The sequence below is a fragment of the Alligator sinensis genome, unplaced genomic scaffold (assembly GCF_000455745.1).
Source record: "Alligator sinensis unplaced genomic scaffold, ASM45574v1 scaffold301_2, whole genome shotgun sequence".
Taxonomy (NCBI): domain Eukaryota; kingdom Metazoa; phylum Chordata; order Crocodylia; family Alligatoridae; genus Alligator; species Alligator sinensis.
This window is the reverse complement of record NW_005841874.1, coordinates 3860666-3884115: the sequence shown is the minus strand read 5'-3', so window position 1 is coordinate 3884115 and position 23450 is coordinate 3860666. Positions and strand designations below refer to the sequence as shown.

The window sequence follows — 23450 nt, the reverse complement described above, 5'->3', positions numbered from 1 at the left end:
AATGTCTAAGTGACATGATGTTGGAAGTAGGCTCACTTTTCAAGCATAGCCACTTCAATCTGTGTTTCCTTTATCAGCCTTCGGGGAGAACAAACTGGAATTTAAAGCTGCAACATTGAAAATTAGAGGCCCAACATTGAAAATTGTATCTGTTTGCTTATAAACTAAGCAGACTGCACAGTCTATGAACTGTAGGTTTGCAGTTTTTATCATCAAGGAGGAAATTAAACTGCAAATAAACCAAATACTGAAGGACATTTCCATGCAGACAGAATCACAAACAGGGATCTGCCAAATGGGCTCATGACAACAACAAAAATCCTCCTGGTGCTATACAGTTGAATTGGGCAGTGTATGATGGGAACAGAACAGTGGGTGTATCTGCACGTGCATTAATGAGCCGTTATTACTGCATATTAAGTTTAGTACTGCTAATATGAGGTACTACATAAATGCACAGTCGCCAGCACTAGTGCACAGTATTAATGGTGTACAGTCTTTTTGTGATGCTTAATGTGCAGTAGACTAATTCTATTGCACATTAGTGCATTAGAATGGTTTTTGCCATGACACGCTAATGCGCAGTAGATTTAGTCTACTGAGCATTAAGTGTCTCATGTAGACATGCCCAGTGAGAAGAAAGAATGCCATAAACCATGATGGCCACTGTCCATCCTAACCTTCCAACACATTTCTGGAAGTATTAGTAACACTCCTCAAAACTTGGTAAACTTGCATTAACAACGTAGATCGATTACACATAGGACTCTTCGTGTTTGTCAAGAAAAATGGAATAATTTTGAATATTTCAAGCACAGAAATGAGACCTGTTCATTCAGAGAACCACTGCTCTACACTGGGAACTAAAGCTCATGTGCCTTGAAGCTGTCAGAGATGGACAGTGAAAGGCACTAAGGGGAGCCTCTAAGGACTCAGCAACTGACAAGATAAAATCTCCACAATGTTGCTGGTCCATGTTGCATACAGTTGGGGTCACCCTTAAATGGGAAACAAGATCCTCAGGGGATACAGATTTTGAAAACGTGATGTGGTAAAATACAAAGTGAGATTTATTTTACTGATAGAGTATTGAGAGAAGAACGATGTCCTGGCAGGGTTAGGGAATAGCTGAAGGGGTAGAGCATGTTTCTCTTTTCTGGTATAACTTGATCCAAGTAGGTAGTGACTGACAGTAATGAATGTTAATGAGCTATGTGAAATGAATGCGTGATCCGTCTCCGGTAGGGACTGGAGACCAAACCGAGCCCAGAAACAGCTGCCTGAGCCTGAGGCTGCCCAGAGTTGTGTGGTCTCTTGCCACTTTAATTTAACTTTCCCAGCCCAGGAAAATTGCAACCCTTGCAATTGGCACATCTTGACCGTTGCCGTCTTAAGAGAAGCTTAAGATGCAATACGCAGTAACCTGCATGGAACCGAGGGAAGAGCACATGATCTTTAGTTGCAAGTGGGAAGAATTGCAAGAGGGAAGTTGGTTGCAAAAGGGAAGAGCACATGCTCTTTAGTTGCAAGCGGGAAGAGTTGCAAGAGGGAAGTTCGTTGCAAGAGGGAAGAGTTTCAAGAGGGAAGAGCACGTGCTCTTTAGTTGCAGGAGACAGAGCTTTTAGAGGAGGCACCAAGAACTTGGTGTCTGTGCATTTGGCTAGAAAGCTGGCTGCTGACAGTAAATAGTTTTTTTAATAAAGAACTAATCTTATTTTACAAGCATGTAATCTTTTGATGTTGTTATCCAACCTGCAATACGTGAAACACAATGGGCCATGGAGATTAAATTATCTTCTTGTCCCTCAGCGTGGTCCCTCCAGAGCTAGGTTGAATAGTGTTGGCAGGGCAGTGTGTAACAATTAAGTGCAGTAACACCTTACTTAGGCAAGAAACACGTGCAGTACTAGAGTGGAAAGGGCAAATTACCTGGCTAGCTGAATTACGTTATTCTTAACCCTGTTACTCCCTGAATGTGCTAAGCTAACAATGATTCCAGCAGGATCCCAAAGCTTCTCCCCAGTTTGAATGGTAAGCAAAAAGTTTAGAAGGGAAGAGAGATCAATGACCTGTGTCTTTGTTTTTGGAGTGCTTCTCTGTTTCAACCAGAAAAAAAAGGTTTCTGGTTTTAGTAGCACTTTATGCTCTTTATTTAGATATAAATGACAACACACATTGAAAGGGATTGGAGAATCAGACCCAGTAACTTTAGATAATATACAAAAGTGTACTGTTTTCTAGCATCGGTGATCTGATTTCTAGATGTTGGTAATTCTCCTTCTAAACAGTGCTGCTTTCATCTGGTATGGCATTCATTACAAATAGGGCCACAAACTATCATTGCTTAGCCCCTAGTTATTCCAAGGCAGGGGAGATTTCAACAAGCCAAATGGTGGCAGAGTATTGCATTTGGTGTGCTTAGTGCTTAACGTTTTGGTACTCTTATTTGTTTCAGGAAAACAGAGGCCAAAGAAGGTCAAAAGTGTCTTTCTTTCACGGGGGATCGTATTTCACATGTAAATATTCTGAGCCTTACTGCACCACTAATGGATATATGCCTTGTAACAAAATAGTAGTGTTTCTTGTTCTCACTGAAGTGTGAAGCACAAGATGGAAAGACTGCTCGTTTTGATCATCTCTGGTAAATGGCAACCAGTCAATCCAGTAGACTGGGTCAGCATCCCGTGCTCTAATTCTTTTTTAAGTTGGCAAATTCAGCTCAAATGGTGTGTCAGTTTATTGCACAATACCTGTCACATGTAGAGGGGGCCTTAGTTGCATGAAATCGTGCTGCTTTGTAGAACAGGTGAGCTTTCTTCCCTCCATAGGCCTGTATTTCTGTTCCATCACACTGGGAAGGTTTATTACTTTGTCTCTCTTTGCATTTGTTAGGGTGACAATATTTGGATCTTGGGGAGCACTGGATTTGCAGCTGAATAAAGGCTTTCATCTATGGCTCAGCAAAGCCACTGACCACAAGGCAGAATGATATATTAAAAGTAACATTGCAAAATGCTTAGGCAAGCATTTTACTAACAATGTGACAGTGTTGTAAAATATATAGCTCATTGTGCAAGGAGAATAGGATGCAGCCCACCAGCTATTGTTGGAGATAAGCAGAAGTAAGACCTTGGAGATGGTGAAGAAATCAGCAAAAAAACCGCAAGTGACTGGGAGAAGCCGGGTTCATGGTCTTAACCATACACACTTAGCAAAAAGGTATGTAAATGAATGAAATGCATAGGCAATTCCATGCTAATGAAACAAACAGTAAACAGAAGCAGAGCTTGAGATAGGAGGGAACATGGGTAGAGCAAAGGCGGGACAAGGATGGAGTAAATGTTAATGAGCGCAAACCAAAGTGTATAAATATGGAAAAAACTAATGTTCATGGCTGCTCCCCAGTTTCTTTGGGAGCTCGCCCAAAGCTGTCTCCATTCTAAATAAAGCTGTTGTCGAGCAATGTGTGCTGGTGTTTGCTCCCTGAGCAATTGGATCATCGTCTCCCTAGTCGTTGGGCGCCGCATGGAGTCGGGGTCTAATAGCATTCCCTGTCACTTGCATTCTCCTTTTGGGCTACTCTCCTGACACTTCCTTTTCAGATCCTGGGGTCCGGGTCACCACAGCCCCTTTCTGCTGCTTTCTACTTTTTTTTTTTTTTTTTAGCCAGTTTCTGCCAGCCTCCAAATTAAACTTGCCTATCTTTCAGGTGAGGGGACAGAAATTGAGTCGCTAGGAATCACTGATGGTTTTATTACTGGAGTTTGTTTTCAGTAGCCTTCCATTCTGCTACGGAGTCTCCAAATGCACTCCTGCTTTCCACAGGGTATCCTAGCTGAAGGGCAAAGACGCAGGAAGATAAAGCAATCAGGCGACGTATATAAGCAAAGTGATTGTAGCAAGGCACTAGGGTAATCAAAACCTGAGAAGAGACCTCAGATTTATGGAAAAAGCCTCCCTAAACAGGTCAGAGGGTGGATGTTAAGAAGCCTCATTGAAGAAAAAGTAGGGAGTGTAGCTTATGTGAAGGTGTATAAAGGACCGGGAGGAAGGTCCACTGGCAGGGTAAGATAGAGCTCTGGAAAGAAAAAGATACCCAGAAGGTGTTGAGGAGGCAGTGGGACATCTGGGAGAAGCTTCAGGAGCTCCAAAAAGGCCTAAGGAGACCAGGAACCACACAACTCGCCTTAGGGAAGAGACTAGGGTGTACAGGGATGGACTGTAGTTGGGCCAGAGGTGAGAGGGAGAAAACCCCCCAGAGTCAGGCCGAAGCTCGACCAACAGGGAGCGTAGTCGACCAAGGTTGGCTAGTGTGGAGGGACTGCCTGTGGCGGGGCACATCCCATAAAATCCCACATGGTGCACCTTGGGTAAAAGGCGGGTAGGAGGCGCCTTAAAACCTCCACCTCTGCGTGCTGAAGGGCTCGAAGAACAAGAGCTTGGACTCGAGAAAACGGAGACGGAAGAGGTGCAGCAGATACGAACCAAGACCCGGCCCGGTGAGTTGGAATCGTGAGGGGGAGGTGTGCAGCAGGGCACGAGGGTGCCTGCTACTGAGAGAGCAGGGAGGGCTCCTCAGGTGCTGGTTGCTGAGGCAACTAGTGGGATAATGACCCACACCTGCCAAGCCAGCTGAAGGAAGGGGCAGGGCCTGGCTCCTATATAAAGCACAGGCAGGAGGCCAGAGGTGGTTCCCTACCAGCAGCTCCTTGCCAGGAAAGAGAAGTGAAGCCTGAATGCCAGAGCAGTGTCGGTCACCGCGGTGCGACAGAGAGTCCCCGGTAGGCTAGAGTGTGATTATAGCCGGGCGACTTATGTTGTAGCCGAGAGGCTGGGGTTTATTTTAATGTTTGTGTTTGCTATTGGTTACACCGGTGATTTGGGAGAGGCTATTAGGGGATGGAGGAGGCCTCATAGGGGACTCACAGTAGAGTGGGGACCCCAGTGCCAGTGAGGGTGCAGCATTCGGGGTGCATAGACCCCAGCGCAGAGAAGGGCAGCGTTGCTGAGGAGCCCCAATGCGGGCTTGGTGAGCCCCGGAGAAGGGTGGCGTAACTGAGAAGGCCCTGAGAGAGACAGAGAGATGAGACTGCAGAGAGCCTGAGTGCCAAAGAGGGCGTGAAGATGGAGAAAGGGACAGAACAACGTCCATTACATCTGCGAGGCTTGGGGCATGGTATTGGGGTGGTAGGAGCCACGCATAGCCCATAAGGCTGAGGAGTACGGAAAACACACTACCGTAGAAGAACTAGAGGTAACTGGACAACCGTGGCCAAGAAGAAGGAAGGCAGCCTCCCTATAAAAATATATACAAGCAGAGTCATGGCAGGCGAGAATAGGAGGGTGCAAGATGACAGCTTGCCTCGGTAAAGGAGGCGACAGGGGAGAGCACGGCGACCCTGACGTCCCTCCTGTCACAGTGGTGCACTGGCCGGGAAAGGCTTGGCTGTGCTGAAAAAAGAAAGGAGAATGAACCTGTGGGCAAGACTACAATAGAGAAAGGCTTTATAAGAGGTAGGGGTGCCACAGCTTGTGAGGCAGGGTGGAAGGAGTAAGCCCATTGCCAGGTTCTCACAGAGTAAGACTGAGGCCCCAGCCCAGAAAGGTAGGAAGCATGGGAGACCAGAGATGGGAAAAGCTCAACTGGCAACTAAGGATGGAGGAGATGGAGGAGAAGGTAGACTGGTTGCAGTGGGAGCTAGGAATGGCAAAAGCCCAAAAGGAGAGAGCAGAGGCGCAGGTCGCTGCATTGGAGCTTCAGGTGTTGTCTGGCAAGAAAGAGGGAGGTTCAAAAGAAATCAGGTGCCTAGTGGCGATAGAGGCAGAAAAGATGCAGGCAATCGAACGGCTCATTTCCCTGGAGGCTCAGAGGGGCCGGGAGAGGGAAGAGAAATTGAAAAAAACTGCAGGAGGAAGTGATAGCAGGTGGGACAAGGTCTCTGGAAGCTGGCACCAAACAGACAGAAGAACAAAAGAAGGTGCTAAGGGAATTGGAAGTAGCCAGAGGCCTAATAGGAGTCCTCCAAAAGGAAGCCCATAGCCAGGAGGACCGGATAGGAGAGTTGCAAGAGGAGCTGAAAAGTTGGCAACAGAGAAGTATGTGTACAGAAGATCTTGCACAGGAGTTGTGGGACTAGCTATCCAAAAGCCATACCCAGGCCAGAGAGACAGACAAGCTACTCATGCAACAGGTGGAACAAATGAAAAACTTTGGCGCAAGTTATGAGATGTTAGGAAAGCAAATGCAGTCTCTGGAAGAGGAACTAAAAACCAAGGAGAGGGAGAATGAACAGCTACAGACCCAGTTAAAGAGCATGGAGGGGGGAAAAAGAAAAACTGAAACAACAGGTACAGTCCCTTAAAGCCCTTATAGAAAATAGCCTAACAGAGGAAGCGGGGATAAGGGAAGAAAATGAGCAGCTACAGTGGGAAGTGCAAAAGATGAGGCAAGAAATCCAGAGTCTGGAGACGGAGAGAAAAGGATTGCAAGAAGCAAACGAGCAGATGGCTATAAAGATCCAGAACCTGGGGGAGGTTGAGAGGTCAGACGAAAGACAGGAATCACAAACCAGAGAGTTCGCAGAGACTGCGGGAAAGGTTGGAGACACTGGGAACTCGATTAGCAGAGAACGTGATGACAGCTAAGTTGGAACAACAGGAACAATACCAAGAGGTGGGAGTAGTGAAAAGGGCCCTGAAGGAAGTAGAGGCTCAGCTAGAAACTGCCCGGTATAAGAACCTGAAATGTATGGAGCTAGGGAAATTCCCCAGATACCTAGACCCAGAAGAACACAGGGAGGAAGCTGAGTCAGGACTGCCTGGGGAGAGAACGTGATGACAGCTAAGTTGGAACAACAGGAACAATACCAAGAGGTGGGAGTAGTGAAAAGGGCCCTGAAGGAAGTAGAGGCTCAGCTAGAAACTGCCCGGTATAAGAACCTGAAATGTATGGAGCTAGGGAAATTCCCCAGATACCTAGACCCAGAAGAACACAGGGAGGAAGCTGAGTCAGGACTGCCTGGGGAAAGTACCAGGGAGGAGGGAGCTGTAGAGAAAGAGCCAGTGACCCTACAAAAGGAAGCCCTGCTGGCTCTTATAGAATATTGGAACCGGAGATGGGAACAATGGCAGAATGACCATGCAAAGGAGATGAGCCAGCTAAAACTTCAGCTGAAGGAACTGTTATGACTGAGAGGCAAGAGAAACAGCATAGATCCCAATAAGGGGCAGCCAAGGGAAACAGGCCTGGTAGAGGCTGGGACAGCAGGGAAAGGTGAACAGAGGACCCCAAGGAGGGAAGCTTCCTGCTTAGTTTGTCAAGAATACCCAGGCAGCCCAAGACCTGGGGCAATACGGGTCAAAGAGGGACACAGGAAAAAGGAAACCAGTGGAGCCTGGTAAAGAAAGTGGGGTGAAATGGCAACGGGCAAGGAGGAGAGAACCACCACCAAAAGGGGGATCAAAACCTGAGAAGAGACCTCAGATTTATGGAAAAAGCCTCCCTAAACAGGTCAGAGGGTGGATGTTAAGAAGCCTCATTGAAGAAAAAGTAGGGAGTGTAGCTTATGTGAAGGTGTATAAAGGACCGGGAGGAAGGTCCACTGGCAGGGTAAGATAGAGCTCTGGAAAGAAAAAGATACCCAGAAGGTGTTGAGGAGGCAGTGGGACATCTGGGAGAAGCTTCAGGAGCTCCAAAAAGGCCTAAGGAGACCAGGAACCACACAACTCGCCTTAGGGAAGAGACTAGGGTGTACAGGGATGGACTGTAGTTGGGCCAGAGGTGAGAGGGAGAAAACCCCCCAGAGTCAGGCCGAAGCTCGACCAACAGGGAGCGTAGTCGACCAAGGTTGGCTAGTGTGGAGGGACTGCCTGTGGCGGGGCACATCCCATAAAATCCCACATGGTGCACCTTGGGTAAAAGGCGGGTAGGAGGCGCCTTAAAACCTCCACCTCTGCGTGCTGAAGGGCTCGAAGAACAAGAGCTTGGACTCGAGAAAACGGAGACGGAAGAGGTGCAGCAGATACGAACCAAGACCCGGCCCGGTGAGTTGGAATCGTGAGGGGGAGGTGTGCAGCAGGGCACGAGGGTGCCTGCTACTGAGAGAGCAGGGAGGGCTCCTCAGGTGCTGGTTGCTGAGGCAACTAGTGGGATAATGACCCACACCTAAAAAGAAGCCAAGCCTGGATGCCAGAGCAGCGTTGGTCACCGCGGTAGGATAGAGAACCCAGTAGGCCTGAGCATAGTTATAGTTATGTGGTAGCCAAGAGGCTGGTGTTTATGTTACTGTTTGTGTTTGCTATTGGTTACACCGGTGGTTTGGGAGAGGCTATTAGGGGATGGAGGAGGCCTCGTAGGGGACTCACAGTAGAGTGGGGACCCCAGCGCCAGTGAGGGCGCAGCATTCGGGGTGCATAGACCCCAGCCCAGAGAAGGGCAGCATTACTGAGGAGCCCCAGTGCGGGCATGGTGAGCCCTGGAGAAGGGCGGCGTAACTGAGAAGGCCCTGAGAGAGACGGAGAGATGGGACTGCAGAGAGCCCGAGTGCCAAAGAGGGCGTGAAGACAGAGAAAGGGACAGAACAACGTCCATTACATCTGCGAGGCTTGGGGCATGGTATTGGGGTGGTAGGAGCCACGCATAGCCCATAAGGCTGAGGAGTACGGAAAACACACTACCGTAGAAGAACTAGAGGTAACTGGACAACCGTGGCCGAGAAGAAGGAAGGCAGCCTCCCTAGAAAAATATATACAAGCAAAGTCGTGGCGGGAGAGGATAGGAGGGTGCAAGACGACAGCTTGGCATAGTAAAGGAGGCGGCAGGGGAGAGTACGGCGACCCTGACGTCCCTCCTGTAACAGTGATCAATGTATTCATTGCCAATTCTAGGGAATATAATGCTATAATATCCTAAGAGAATGGAAACGTTGGGCAGATGCTTAACGGATGGAAGCCATCCTGACTTCCAGGGATCTCTGACACTTTCTCCTGCTGAGGATCTGCATTGATCTCTGTAGTGTTTATGCAGCAACCAAAGGTCCAATATTGCATCTCTCATATGAGAGTTTGGTAGAGTAATTCTTTTTCACGCATTCATGTTCTTGGGTTGGTAGCTAATTTGAAATGCTTCTCACTACATTAGCAAACACAAGATAACCGTCTCTTTTTGGTAAAAGGAAAATGATTCACTTATTGGATTATGTTAAGTGTGAGGGGTTTAAAGCACTTGTAAAGGATAAAAACTGAATTTTATCTACGGGCTATTAACAGTGCCAAATGATTTAAGTACAAGAGCCTGAAGTCACGTTGCTTATGATTTGGGTGGCAATTTGTGTGGTTTGACTAATATTATTACTTGTTCCTGTCACAATTCTGCTGTGCTATTGATTTTGTAGCAAGCCAATACAAACTCATGTAAGCAGTGCTTACTTTTTTTTGCAGGTGGATATTAATAGTGAGCTAATGCATTAAAATACTTCATGTTTTTCCAAAGGCTCCTTTCTCCTGATAGACTTCATTTCCCTAAATAACCCTCAGAGACTTTACCTGAAACACAGTAAATGCAAAACACCCAACAACAAAATAGCAGCTGATCCTGCTGATCTGGAGGGTGTGTTGGTTTAAAATATTTACATTAAAATCATATTCTTGAAATCTGTTGATAATTCCCCCCCCCACATCAATTTTAAATATTTCATTGCATTTTGACAGTCTTAAGCATGAGATGATGATATAATGTATCTTGTAACTCTATGTAATTCCCTGATCTGAACAGAACAGTACAATTTTATTGCACTTTCTTTCCACTGCAATCGTAGCTATTTATTGGTATCATTACCGATGAGCATTTGGAAGGCAAGACTTGTGAGTTGGATGACATCCATGCATCAGTACTTTACCCCTCTTGGCATATGTTTCTGAGAACCTGTAAGCAAGGCTATTATGCTTACTCACTAAAGAAGTGAACACCAAAATGACAATACATTTATTTCAAATACCTAGTATCTGTATTTAGAAATTGAACGTTTAGCCTCAGGCAGGATTCCCCTCGGCTCAGCTGATGACTGTGAAAAATGCCCCCTTCATTTTTTTTGTTTTGTTTTGTTTTGTTAGAGCAGTGAAGAGTAACCATATAAGCTGATTCCTTCTTGCCTTCCCCTTGTGCTCCATAATAAAAACTCTTACCTGTGTTGCTGGGGCTAGTTCTAAATCTGATGCTGAATCTGAGTCCAAGGCACTCTTGACTTTAGCCAGCTCAGACTGTGACCTGTTCTCTGTAGACCTATAGATAAACACATTTACACATTCGCTTTTGTACATTGGTATAAAACTAGTATAACAGAGTGGGGCATCAGGCCTAAAGCACCGTTCCTTATTTTTATAGCCAAGTGAATTGTCCAGTCACAAAGAAGGAGTCAGAACTCTGGAGCAGTGCTTCTCAACCTTTTAAGTAGAAAGTACCCCCTAACTTCTGAAAATTTTAATAAGTACCCCAACACTCAGTTTTCCAGGGGATTTTATATTTACGGACTAATATGTGCCATATGTTGGAAAAGGGCTGTGTATATAAGGCCATGATATGACAGATATCTGATCTGGTGTGGGTAGTGTTGCCACCTTTTACACCAGGGATGCACAACTCAAGTATGTACCTGGGCTAGAGGTGACATTGCCCAAAGCTAGGAGGGCTGAACCCAGTGCCATGCAAAACATGGCATGCCAAATTATTACTGAGGAATTTAAAGCACTGCACAATGTGTGCTGCACCAAATTTTTTGCCATAGTTTTGAGAGGAGGAAGGGGCAAGAGAGGTGAAAAGAGGGTGAGAGAGACAGAGTGTTGGGGCACTCGTGTCCCCCCTGCCTGTGTCTCGTGTACCCCCAGGGGCACGGGTACCACAGGTTGAGAAACTATGCTCTAGAGCACTAGGCTCCCAATCGCCCAATCCCATACCCCTTTCTGTCTGCACACTATCCTAGTTTCCTCTCGGTGTCTTTATGGCAGATAACACAGAAGGGAAATGCACCGGGTCAAATTTAATCTGGTGTCAAATTCTAATGCAGTGATTCTCAACTGGGGTGCCCAAAGATCCTGTTAGGGGTATTCTGTTACCCAGTCCCTGTGTGAGGAGGTAAATGTTCTTCTCTCATATCTGGCATCCTGCATCTGCCCCAGCAACTCTAGCAGCGCTTGTGGCTGTTTCTCTGGGGGCTGCCACTGCTCTCTTCCCCCACTCTTCCCTGCCTAAAGCCCCTGTACTGGTCCCCCCACATTCCCAACAGTGCTCTCTGCTGCAAGTGGGTGGGCAGGTGGATGCACAGACAGAGCTGTGCTTTGCAGCCTGGCTTATCCTGTCTGCTCCTCTCATGCTTCTGGGGCCAGTGGGGAGGGCCATGGGTATAGTTCTTAGTGTGTGAGACCCTGCAAGAGCAGCCTTAGCAGTGGGAGCCTCCTTTCCCCCTGAGGTACAGACCAGGGGTGGGGAGGGGACAGACTCTGGAAAGAGCAGAGCCAGGGGGAATGAGATCCTGCTCCCACAGCCCTATTGGCTAGGGACAGACATTACACACAAACTGGTTTAAGTGATCAGGAACGGGTTTAAACCTGTAACAGAACAGACATTCAATGCAGATAAACCAGTTTGAAAATGGCTGAAACCGGTTTGATATAAACCTGGTTGAATGTAGTATCAGACTTAACTGATTTGGGTCAAACTGGTTTATGCAATGTGTCCCCCAGACTCCTTCCTGGTGTAACTTAAACCAGAGTCCCTCAGCATCCTAGATAGTTTGCAGCCCTGGGCGGGGCTCTCTGCTCTAGAGCAGGGCTGGCCCTGCCCCTCTGCTCCCTGGCTGGAGCTCCAACAGAGACCTGCCTGGCTTCCCCTTGCCCCACTCCCTGCTCAAACAGGGATTCCCCTTTCTCCTCTCCCACAGCAAGGACTGTAGCCAGCATGTGATATGCTAGCTAACGTTGGGAGATGTCTGTGTAAGGTAGACAGGACAAAGGAAGACAGGACAGTGTCTACTTAGGGCTTTTTGGAGCTGAGCAATAGGTCTGCTGGTACTATCCTTCTGTTCCTTCCTTGGAAAAAGTTGTTTAAGAAGAGCTTGAACTAATGAGAGACTTTTGTTTTCTTGATGGGGTGCTAAATGCTGTGTTATCAACTCCCTGTTAGCTTCCTCCATGGTCAGGAACAGCGAGGTGGGGAGAACGCCACCCTAATCAGAGCAGCCTTCTTGGGCTGTGCCACACCTTCCTCAGCTCAGCACTGTCAAAGGGAAGGGAGGACTGCTCTACCACCCCCCAGCTTCTAGCCTGAGCCACTGCAAGCATATGCCTGCATTTCTTCAGTCCAGAGGGAATGTCTGTATGATTACTAGCCAGGTTAGACTAACCTGCAAAGATTGAATCAATCCAGGCTCCAGATTTTTAAATGTCTGTCCCTAGCCTAAGTGGCACCAGCTAGATCAGTGATTATCCACTTTTTTAGCCTCAAGACCCCCTCCATATCTTTTCCAAATTTAAAGCTAAGTGAGAGGTAAGGATTTATTAGGGTGATATCTTTTTTTGGACCAACTATGTAGATGGTCCAATAAAAGACAAATTAGACAAGTTTTCAAATGCAAGGCATTCTTCCACAGGTCTGATCTGAATTAGGCACAGCATAGTAAAGAACAGTAGTGGGAAGGAAGGGGAGAAATTCCCAGGGGTAGCATGCACACAAGTAGCAGAAGAAAATAAGTTGATTACAGGGAGCTAAAAGCCTATTAAAAAGGAGGAGGGTCGTTCTCACCTTTCATGCATGGAAAGAATTCAGAAGTCAGGTAAATGTGCTGTAAAACCATCATCAATATGTAGTCCTTGGTTCTTTAGACCTACATGATTTTTCAACTGGGGTGCCACGAAATGTGGAAGAGTTATGGAAGGGTGCCTTCAGGCTAAAAAGGTTAAGAACCACTACTCTAATGAAATTCTCCAAGCTAAATCTGACAACAAAGTAAATGGTGATATAGGTTAATGGCAAAAACGGATTGGTTTGAAATTGATGCAGGTATATAGAAGTGGCAATGCAGTGATTTGGCAACCTGAGTGTAGCTTATTCACTAAGCTTATGTGTACACTGCACAATGTGGTACAGTGTAGAGATGCCTGAGGCAACTAAATGGAAGCACCCATCTGCAGCCTTTACTAACAGCCCTGGCAACCTCACTAAGGTCAGTGAGGTTACAAATGCCATAAGAGAAGACAGACTTTGGCTTGGATGTGTTATCTTCTACTGTTTTGTCATATATCCACATGTTGCACCTCTTGGAGATGTAAATTGCATTCAGTTCACATGCCCCTGAATGCCAAATGAGTGCAGGCCGCGGTACTTTAACAGCTGCACTTGCTCCCCTGTGCTCGTCTAATCGCATTTAGCCTGACTTGTGCCTCTGGCCGCCATTCATAGTTCTGTTGAACTCCATCTACGCTGTTTTAGGAAACTTGTTGATGCAAGTTAATTTACAATATGTTCACTTTCATAGACTTCATAGATATTAGGGCTGGAAGATCATTGAGTCCAGCCCCCTACTTGTTAGCTAATGTCTGATGTTTCACTTACCCCTGTTGCTGCGATTATAATAAATTGGACAATATTGAACAATATTATGAGTTAGGTAACTATAAAATTAATGAAAATGTTCATTAATGAAAGAGCAGAGCCAGAAATACTATCTCAGGAAATCAAAAATGTTTTACCATAAAAGCTCTTTTGATGGAGCTCTAGATGATGATATTCGTTCAGTAGTTGGATGGCCCTTGCTGGTCCTATCTCCACGAAAATTCACTTCATCCCATTTCTCTAGCTGTGTCTGAATATCGACTGAAAAAGAAAAGAAGGGTCTGTTAAGGAACCTAACTCAGAAAATAATATTCTTTCTTCAGCTCTGTGAATGAGTCTTGAGGGAATTGCACTCTAAATCACTAAATCATATGTTTTAATTAAGACTCAATCCATATTTAATTTACTTCAGTTTTTCAGCTGAAATCCCAGGAGAACTGAAATATCTGAGAGCATCAATAATTTACCCAAATCTGGATTTTCATAACCATTCCAATTTAAAATTTGTAGAAAAGTCTGGGCTCCCTGTTAATGCTTGTTAATTCAATGGAAAAATCACTTTTTGTTTGGATTATGGCAGCTTCTTGGTAGTTTTGGATACTTTTAGTCTACACATCATAATTCAGATTTTGAAAATCCATCCTCCATTTAGCATTTACAATGGGCGGGTACAAATGATGGTAGAGGCAACTGATATTTTAGTTGCCAGCCTGATCTTTGTTTTCAAACAATGATAGGTTCAGGGCACAGAGAGAAGTGCAGCTCCCCGCTGTAGCTGAGAACGCTTTGCAGGAAGTGTTCTGAGATCAATGATCCCCTGGACCAAACAGAAGTTCACTGGTGGTTCCAGCGGGGAGAGGAATCTATCTGCCGGCTGTGGCTTGCAGTCAGTTTTCACTAGCAATGGCCCCTCCTCCTTGCATGGCTGCAAGTTTTTTGGAATGGGAGTGGGGAAAGGGAGCTCGCTCTAGGGGTTCTTTGAGACTGAACTTCCTCTGCTCCCTTTCCACCCTCCCATTCTGAAAACAGCAACAGGCAGCGCAGGCAGAAGTTACAGAAGACGCTCTGTTTCGAAATGTCTTCATCTGACCCCTCCTGCAATGAAGGGTCAGATTTTCACCAGATTTTTGAAGCAGTCTGTAGCCATGCACTTGCATTTGGTCACAGCTCTAGACCACTTGTGCCCAGATCAGGCAAAAATTGTTACTTCTGTTTGTGCCCTCAGATTCTTTATTTGAAAATCAGGGTTTTTAAAAGCCTTTGCTGTAGCGCCAGGAAACTCTGCTACTTTGAGACAAATGTCTTTCTCCTAGCCAATTTTCTGTTGCAGATGGTTGTGATTCAGTCTGGGCAAGAGACCTGAATTTACTTTCTCCTGGACTCGACAGGATATTAATTTTGTTTGTTTCCTTAACCTCTATGAATCCTGTTCTTGGAATGCACCGTTCTCAGCTTCCCCGGGATGATATTATTAGGCAAAACAGTGGGTGTAATACAGTAGATATTTGTGACATTTGCTCTATCTGAAAAAGATGGGTGACATGGATCTGGCTGGTTTGAGAGCTGCCCCAAATTCTAATGATGCCCCTTGCTTTGTTTTAATGAGCAATTTCTGGAATTTGGTTAATCTATTTCCAAAGCATTTCTTGAAAGAGTTCACAGATCTGGGGTACAAAACTGTTGTTAATCCTTTACACATGTATTGACCGTTACTGGGAGTGTGCGCCATGGTGAAGAAAAGCCTAGCAATGGGGGAAGGAGATAACTGTTTAGCAGGGACCTGTGCTGAGCCTGTATTGAACTGTGTTGAACCTGGATGGTAGATTTCTTCCCTGAATAGTCCTTAAGATTATGCTGCACAGCAGAAGGCACTGCACTCTTTTACTTTATCATCATTTAAAACTGCAGTTGTTCATTTGGATATTATTCCTCTTTTGCTGTAAAGATTTTCCACAGCAAACCCTAATCTTTCTTTCCATCTCTCTGGGAGAGAATGCCTAGAATGCTGCATTTAATCCTGAGCACCTCAATCTCCCCATCATGAACAAACTGGGTCCTCAAAAAACCTAAGAAATGTAGGTGCTTAACCTGCATTGACTACAATGGAAATAGATCTCTAGCTCACATGGGTAACTTTTTAAAATCCCACCTGGAGACAACCTAGAAGTTGCCCTTTTTCCCCCTAATAATTTTATCCAACAGACTGTCCACTGAAGCACCTGGCAAGAAGCATTGAACAGCATTAGTAATATTTTAGTTATACAGAACTAAAACTTGGCAAGCCTAGGCCTTTTTCTGGTGGCTGCCTTCTTAATGCTAGCAACTAATATGGAATCACTAGAGACTGTACATCTCTTTGGATCCAGCCCAGCTTGGTAAAGTATTATCACACTGATAACTGTTATGAAACGAAGATGTGGACCAAGACTAGTTCCTACTAGATAAATACTGACATCATAAACAGTCCTCACAACTGACATGGAGTGAAACTTTGAAAAAGAACAAGTGATTCATAGATTCAGAGGTGCTAGGGTCAGAAGGGACCTCACCAGATCATCGAGTCCGACCCCCTGCCTAGGCAGAAAAGAGCGCTGGGGTCAGATGACCCCAGCCAGATGCCTATCCAGCCTTCTCTTGAAGACCCCCCACGGTAGGGGAGAGCACCACCTCCCTTGGGAACTCATTCCAAATTTTGGCCAGCCTTACCATGAAGAAGTTTCTCCTGATATCTAGCCTACATCTGCTCTCTGTCAGTTTGTGACCGTTGTTTCTTGTTACCCCAAGAGGCACCCTGGTGAACAGAGCATCTCTGATCACTTGCCGCGTCCCCCTACTGAATTTGTAGGTGGCCACAAGATCACCTCTTAGCCTTCTCTTGTGGAGGATGAAGAGGTCCAGGGGCCTCGGTCTCTCCTTATAAGGCTTGTCCTGTAAGCCCCTAACCATATGAGTGACCCTCCTTTGGACCCTCTTGAGTCTATCCACATCCTTCTTGAAGTGCGGTGCCCAAAACTGGACACAGTACTCCAACTGTGGTCTGACCAGTGCCCGATAGAGGGGAAGGATCACCTCCTTGGATCTATTTGTCACGCATCTGCTGATGCATGATAAAGTGCGGTTAGCTTTGTAGATGATTTCATCACACTGACGATTCATGTTCATCTTGGAGTCCACTATGACTCTGAGATCTCTTTCCACTTCTGTGCTGCTGAGAGGGTCACTTCCCATCCGGTAGGTGTGTTAGATATTTTTGCACCCTAGGTGCAGCACTCTGCACTTGTCCTTGATGCATTTGCATTCAACTGCTCTCTTTCATTGAAAACACTATAATTATGTTCAGAACCTGATGTTCCATTGCATCGTCCACCTTTTCCAGGGCATCGTGTGTCGTCATTTATACCCATGTAAACTTGAGGGCATAGTTGGTATAAAATGCTGCTAAATCACAATGACCACCCACTCTGCACTCACTTGGAAATGACCACATAAATGGAGAACTTTTTCCTATGCATTTTTTGTGATAGCAGTAAGAAGGAACATTTGATAACACTGCTGAAATATCCTGTTCTCACCTAAATCTAATGAAGACTTCTCTGGAACTCTGACCGCCAGGACCTTCTGCTCAGCATCTACTTTAATCAGGTCTGAGCTGTCTGTCTTCTTTCTATGGGCTGCAGCCTTTAAGCCTTCATCTCGGGATGCATTCTCTGTCTTCTTCGCCTTGCTTTGCGTTTGTACAACAGGCTCACTGAGGTCCAAGAGATCCAAACCTGTGGACAATACTATCAGAGCCACAAAATGTTAGACCTCAGCGCTGCGCTATACTACAATTCGTATACTCAATTCTAGTTCATCCTTATTCTTTATAAATTATGTTTAAATGAACATGAAAGACTTGAATTAAATTATACACATTCACATTTAGCTACAGTAAATGCAATGTCGTTATGGTGGTAAAGATGTTCATGAGTGACTGTTTTTTGAGTGCTTCCATCACCTAAAAGGAGCTATTTGTAGAAAGGATTGTCGCCTTGAAAATGAGACCTTCTTAAGTTGTGTCAAGTCAGACACCTGAAATCACTGATTACTTTTGAAAACCTTGCCTTTTATAGTTTTCCACTAAATACTGGTGTTCTCAGTGCTTTACCAAATGAAAGCAAAACCATTGAGTACCAGCTGATTATAACATTACTTTTGTGTCTTGCTCCATTTAGGAGAAGATCCACGTCTGGACCTGGTACCTTACAATTACTTTACATTCAGAGATTTCAAAGACATTTGTGAGGATTTAGCAGCATGTTTTCCTTTGTCTTTAACCTGCCGTGCTGTAATACCCCTTTCACAATTTTCATAATGGAAAAAATAACCACTCTGAGGCATTCTTTGCTAGCCTTACTCAAGCATCTTGTCTCGGTGAAGTCTGTGAGACCACCCATGTGACCCAGAGAAAGGATAACACATAATAAATGTGTATTTACATTGCTTGAGAGAGAGAGAACTCCAGACCCACATAGGAATTTGAATACTCAGTGCACGTCTGCACTGATTCTTAGGGGCAAACATGAGGGTCACCGTCAGCCTAGCCCAAGCCATTAAAGTTTCTGTCCATATCTGAAAGCCCCAGTCTAAAATGTTGCTATGGACTGGGCACCATAATTACCCTTATTCTAAGAAAGTTTTTCAGAAACAGTTATGCTTAATTGTGGAAGCAGAGAGCTGAAATACCTTATTTACCCAAATCCAAGATGACCTTTTGAATTTAAGATGATACATTTGCTATAATTTTCCATGTATAAAATCTAGTTGCTGGCGGGTCATCTTAAATTCATCCTCTTCACCACTGTGGTGGGGAAAGCAGTGGTGGGGGGCAAGGAGCCAGACCTCTGCTTGTTGTCCTCCTGCCCCTTGCCCCCTCCATGCTATGCATGTCCCCTTGCCATTTGCCCCCCTCCCTGCCCTTTGTCCCTCTGCCACATAAACCCCTTCTATGTGCCCTCCTTCCCCCTGATGTGCCTGTGCCTGACCCCTGCTACCTGCCCCTCTCACTGCTCCTCCCACTGCCTGCACGCCCCCACCACTTACCTTCTGTGTGGCCCCAGCTTCAGCACAATCGGCTTCAGTGGCCCCAGCCTGGCCAGGCAGAAGCAACGGTGATAGCTCTGGGCCTGACTGGGTTGGGAATGAAGCTGGAGCAGCAGACAAGTGGCAAGCTGTGTTGTGTCCACTGTGCTTCACTGAAGCTGCACACGTCAGATGTCCCCTGTTATCCCCCCCTTCACAATCCCCAGCCATGGGGCCCTCCCCTGCTGCAAGAGACACCCCTGTTTCCTGTTGACTGGGGGAAAAAATCCTTGACTTGGGCTTGAGTAAATATGGTAATAGCAGCTTTCTTCTCAGAAGCAGGAACATGCCTCTGTCTAAAATAAAGGCAAATAGGGTTGTATGGGTTTGGCTGGCTATTGTTTTGTGAAAATTTGTATGCTGATGAGAGAGAGAGAGAGGTAGAAATGATCTGAGATGAGAGACAAGAAGCAGTTGTAGGACAGTCAAGACATAGTCAAAACAAGCACAGGGGATGTGATCTTGAGAGAGAGCAAGAATGAGAGGTTTGGAGCACTCCTAAAGGCATAGGATCCCATTTGGATCTTGTTCTGTTTAGAGCACGCTTGTCCGACATACGGCCATGCAGCCCTCCAAGCAGTTTTCTGAGGCCCGAGGTGCTGTGACGGGAAGCGGAAGTAAACACTGTACTTTCGTTTCGGTGGGGGTGATGCGAGACTGCTTCCTGTGAGGTCTTTGAATATGGCTCGCTGGCCCACTGGGTGATAAAGTTCATGATCCGGCCCCACACTCAAAAAGGTTGGACACCCCTGGTTTAGAGGAATGGGATATTACATACTCTTTGTAAAAAAAAAAAAAAAAAAAAGGCTTGTATTCAAAGCAGTACCCACCTCCAATATTAATCTCAATAAAAAGCACCCATGGATCCCCAAATCTGGCTAACTCCTTGGGTTAAAAAGGGGCAAGAATATATTAAATAACTAGTTGGGGGAATCTTCCATTTGATGATTACAAGGAACACACAAAAAAGCTAAACTGCTTTGGACATATTTATTACATGGCCAATGTCAACATAAAAATCACGAACCTGAATCGTTACGTACTCATTGAAACAAATGACATATAAGACTATTATAACAAAAAAGTTACAGAAAACCTACTTTTCTCTTTTTTTTCAATTTGTTTAGTAGATGTTTTAGGCAGTACTTTATGCTTAATCAGTTGTGCTGTTTCATCTGTGTAGGTGGTCAGTCTCTGTTTAAGTGGATCTATCACACAGTAACAAAGGAGAACATTTTTTTTCAAAAATTAGTAAATGTGATTGTAAAGCAATAAAAAATGGGTATTTTTGGGGCAGAGGTAATACCTATAATTACTTTATTTTTTAATGAATGCTGACTCTTTAACTATCTGCCTATCTAGCTATTGATCTATTTGTTCACCCCAATATATTTATCTCTGCTAAGGAAGAGCTCTTATTTTACTGTTCTTCATTTAAGTAAATGTTCAGTTTTCAATGGAAAGCTGCACATTGTTCAAAATACCCATTAATTATAGCTGAACATAATAATCCAGCTCTCTAATGAATGAATTAGTTATTTTAATAATTTGAGAATAAATTAATTTTAATCCAATGCCTTCTCACAGGACAAACCATTTTAGAAACCATTGACTAGCAGCAACCTGGTTTCTGGAGCCAGTGCTGCTAGACAGTGTCCTTTCCTTCATTCTGAATGCTTTTAGTATTACACTCTCATTTTATGATCGGCTCTACTATGCCATTCGAATCTAAGCCAAATAAGACTTTTATTGCATGTTTTTCAATATCAAAGCAGCCAAGCTCAGTTGTAGCTTTTTTGTTCTTTTTCACAGTAGAGTGGAAAAAATCTGTTTTGGTATATCTTTTCTATTAAGCTGTCAATAAAGCAAGCCTGTAAATAATAAGGAATTAGTAGCAGGAAGTTCAGCGTGACTTTTACAAGTAGAAACGGAGTCAAGTTTACCTTAGGTTTTTGATAAAGGATCTTTACAGAAGCAATCTAGTGCTCCACTGTGGGTAGTACAACACTGTTCCCATAATTTAGGTGGGAGTAAATGCTGCCATGAGAAAAAGAAACCATACAGGAAATAGTTTCAAGGATAACAAAACCTCTGAACCAGCTGGACAGCAATAATCTTGGTATTAAGCAGAATATTGTTCAACAGGGGTTTTGCCATAATGTAATTTAATGCTATTTTTTTGTTTCTAACTGAAACTCACTTCACCTGTACCCTGAAGAGTAGATAGATTTTTGGTGGTTGTGTGATGGCTTCTAGGCTTGGCTCTCTGTGGATTTGAACTGGAGACCTCCATAGCTAAAATACACAAGCTGCTATGTCTTGACTTATAGTTCTTTTGTTGGGATTGAGACCCTCTTGCATTTTATGTATATTGGGCACAGAAACAGGTTTACAGCACATACTAACCAGTGCAGTATGTGGGCACTCTGCTTGGGGATTTATCCAAAAACTGGACTGACAATATTTTAAACACAGCCCAAATGAAAGCTGGCCGTTGGGTGGAATGATCTTCGTAGAAATAAGACCACATCTAGAGAAACCTCTAAACAAGTATTTAAGAATTAATCATAAACCATGAACTCTAAACTTAAGGGGTTCAGATAAAACAAGGTATACGTTGGTTAAGGTTTCACAAAGCAATAATCAGGTGGAGGATTTGCTAACTAAGATCAGTTTTCTGACACACTGAAAGTAGAGCCACTTAATGCAACTTGGGAGCTCCAATGCTTTGGTATAACAGGGGACCTGAATTCAAACACCCAGGTTTACGTTTTTATTTTGAAAGCTCAAAGCCAACCGAAAGGGTTAGCTACTTCCACATTAGCCCATTTGTAATTAAACACTAGGCAGCAGTTTTGTAAAAATAAAGATTGATCTTTTTGGGAAACAAACATAAATCGTCACATGAATTCTTTCTGGCTGATGATGACTACAGGAAATGAGTTACCTGCTGTATTCGACGTTACCGGCCTTGCAATAGCCTCTGATTTGGTTTCACAGAGAAAGTCATCAATAGAAGGACTCAGGAGGGGTCTGCTTTCTTGTTGCTCATTCACCAGCTACCAACAGAAAAACATAGGGGTCAAAGGGCTTTGTTGAGATGCAGCATTTAAAGGAATAAAATGTATCTTGCAACAGGATTTTCCTTGTTTCTGCTTGTGGGAGAGGAGAAAAAGACTGCATTCCTTAGCATGATTTCCGGAGATACAGGCAGCTTTGGATTTAAATCTGAACTATTGGTTGTTCTTTCTGAGTATTTTAAAATGATGATCAAATTTTACAGGCATCAACAGAAGGAAGAACCTATGCTGTTTTGCTCTTGCTGTCACTACAGGTTTTTGATTGTGAGCCAAATTAATTAATGCTTGGCATAACTATTCTCAAGTGAAGAAACTCATTTGGCCTTCTCTATCCCCAACAAACCAGAAGTGCCAATTTTTGCAGTGCATGGAAGGACTCCTTTTCAAGTTCTCTCTCACACACAGAACTTGGACAGCCACATTTCAATTCGAACATACACATTAGCCCCTTAAATGTAACCTGCTGTGACATGAGACACTTCTATGAAATGCAAGAATGTAACAGTGACACTGGTGAACCCTGTGGAGTCTGTGAACCTCTTGGATGAGTTTTTGGCTATGTAGGGGGTCACACATCTAGTCTGGATTTATGAACTGTTTTCTCTTGTAATGTTAATTGTGTGAGGTTTTTTAAAACAAATTTCCTGCCGGCTAAAGGTAAGTCTCTACTATAGCACAGATGAAAAACAGTCTGTGGCATGCAACTGAGTTTTTGCAGTTCTCTCGGCAGGATCAGAGCCTAAGCAGATGCAGTGGAGTGGCCTGTTGTGATGGTGTGATTTGTATTTATCTTATCTTTTAAAATCTTTCCCTTCCTGTTATCTTTATTTTTGCTCCATTTCACCTTCTCCCCCTCTCTCTTTCTTCCTATTTTCCCTTTATCAAAATCTTTTTTTAAGGAAGCTTTTGAACATGGTTTAAACTTTCAAGCCCAGGATACTAGATAAATGGCAACTGGGTAAAATGGCATTTGTTTATTCATGTATGACCTCTATCAAGAGGAGCCTGCCAATATAAAATTATATGAAAATATTGTTTAAAAATACACACCGGGGTATGTCAGTATTTAGCTACTGTTATAATAGAGCTGCCTCTCTAATTAAGGGTAGCAGAAGAATTAACTCCCACTGTTCTTGCACAGTTTGATTCTTTAAGGTGATGAGCACCTACAGAGTATTCAGCACATTATAAATCTAGGTCCCAAGTAAAGGCTAGAGCTGATGAGAGAGCGCATGCCAATTTATGTGAAAGGTCTAATTTTCATGCCTCTAAGGCTTATTGTGTTTGTTTAACAGTGCATCCATTTGAATACCCAGTATAATGATACATTTATAAATATGTATCATATGTATCATAAATATGTGTGTGTGTGTGTGTGTGTGTGTGATATATATATACCCCCATATACATATGTACCCAATCCATGTGTGCATTTGAGTAGAGGTTTATGCAAGCAAAATGATTAGAGAGCTGAGAGTGTAACAACTGGTGTGCCTGTGGGTACATATGTGAACAGTTTGAAAATCCAGAAATAACATGGTTTCCAATACCCTGTGATTTGAGTACATGCTGCTATTAAATGCATGTAACACAATTACTTGTGTGGCTTTAATCAATTTTCCTCAAGCTACTCACTTGAACTAAGG

General features: G+C 44.3%; 1 protein-coding gene across 2 annotated transcripts in view; it reads right to left on the bottom strand.

Annotated features, from left to right (window-relative positions):
- The window catches only part of PEX5L (peroxisomal biogenesis factor 5 like), an 86955-nt gene that overhangs the window by 47032 nt on the left and 16473 nt on the right, over positions 1 to 23450 (bottom strand). The window contains exons 2-5 of one of the 2 annotated variants that reach the window (XM_006017181.3): positions 21672 to 21783; positions 17176 to 17385; positions 13741 to 13864; positions 10183 to 10279 (exon numbers count right to left, since the gene is read on the bottom strand). In XM_006017181.3, coding sequence (XP_006017243.1) covers positions 10183 to 10279; positions 13741 to 13864; positions 17176 to 17385; positions 21672 to 21783 — 543 coding nt within the window. The remainder of the gene's footprint in view (positions 1 to 10182; positions 10280 to 13740; positions 13865 to 17175; positions 17386 to 21671; positions 21784 to 23450) is intronic. The other variant, XM_025195985.1, reaches the window with a different exon arrangement.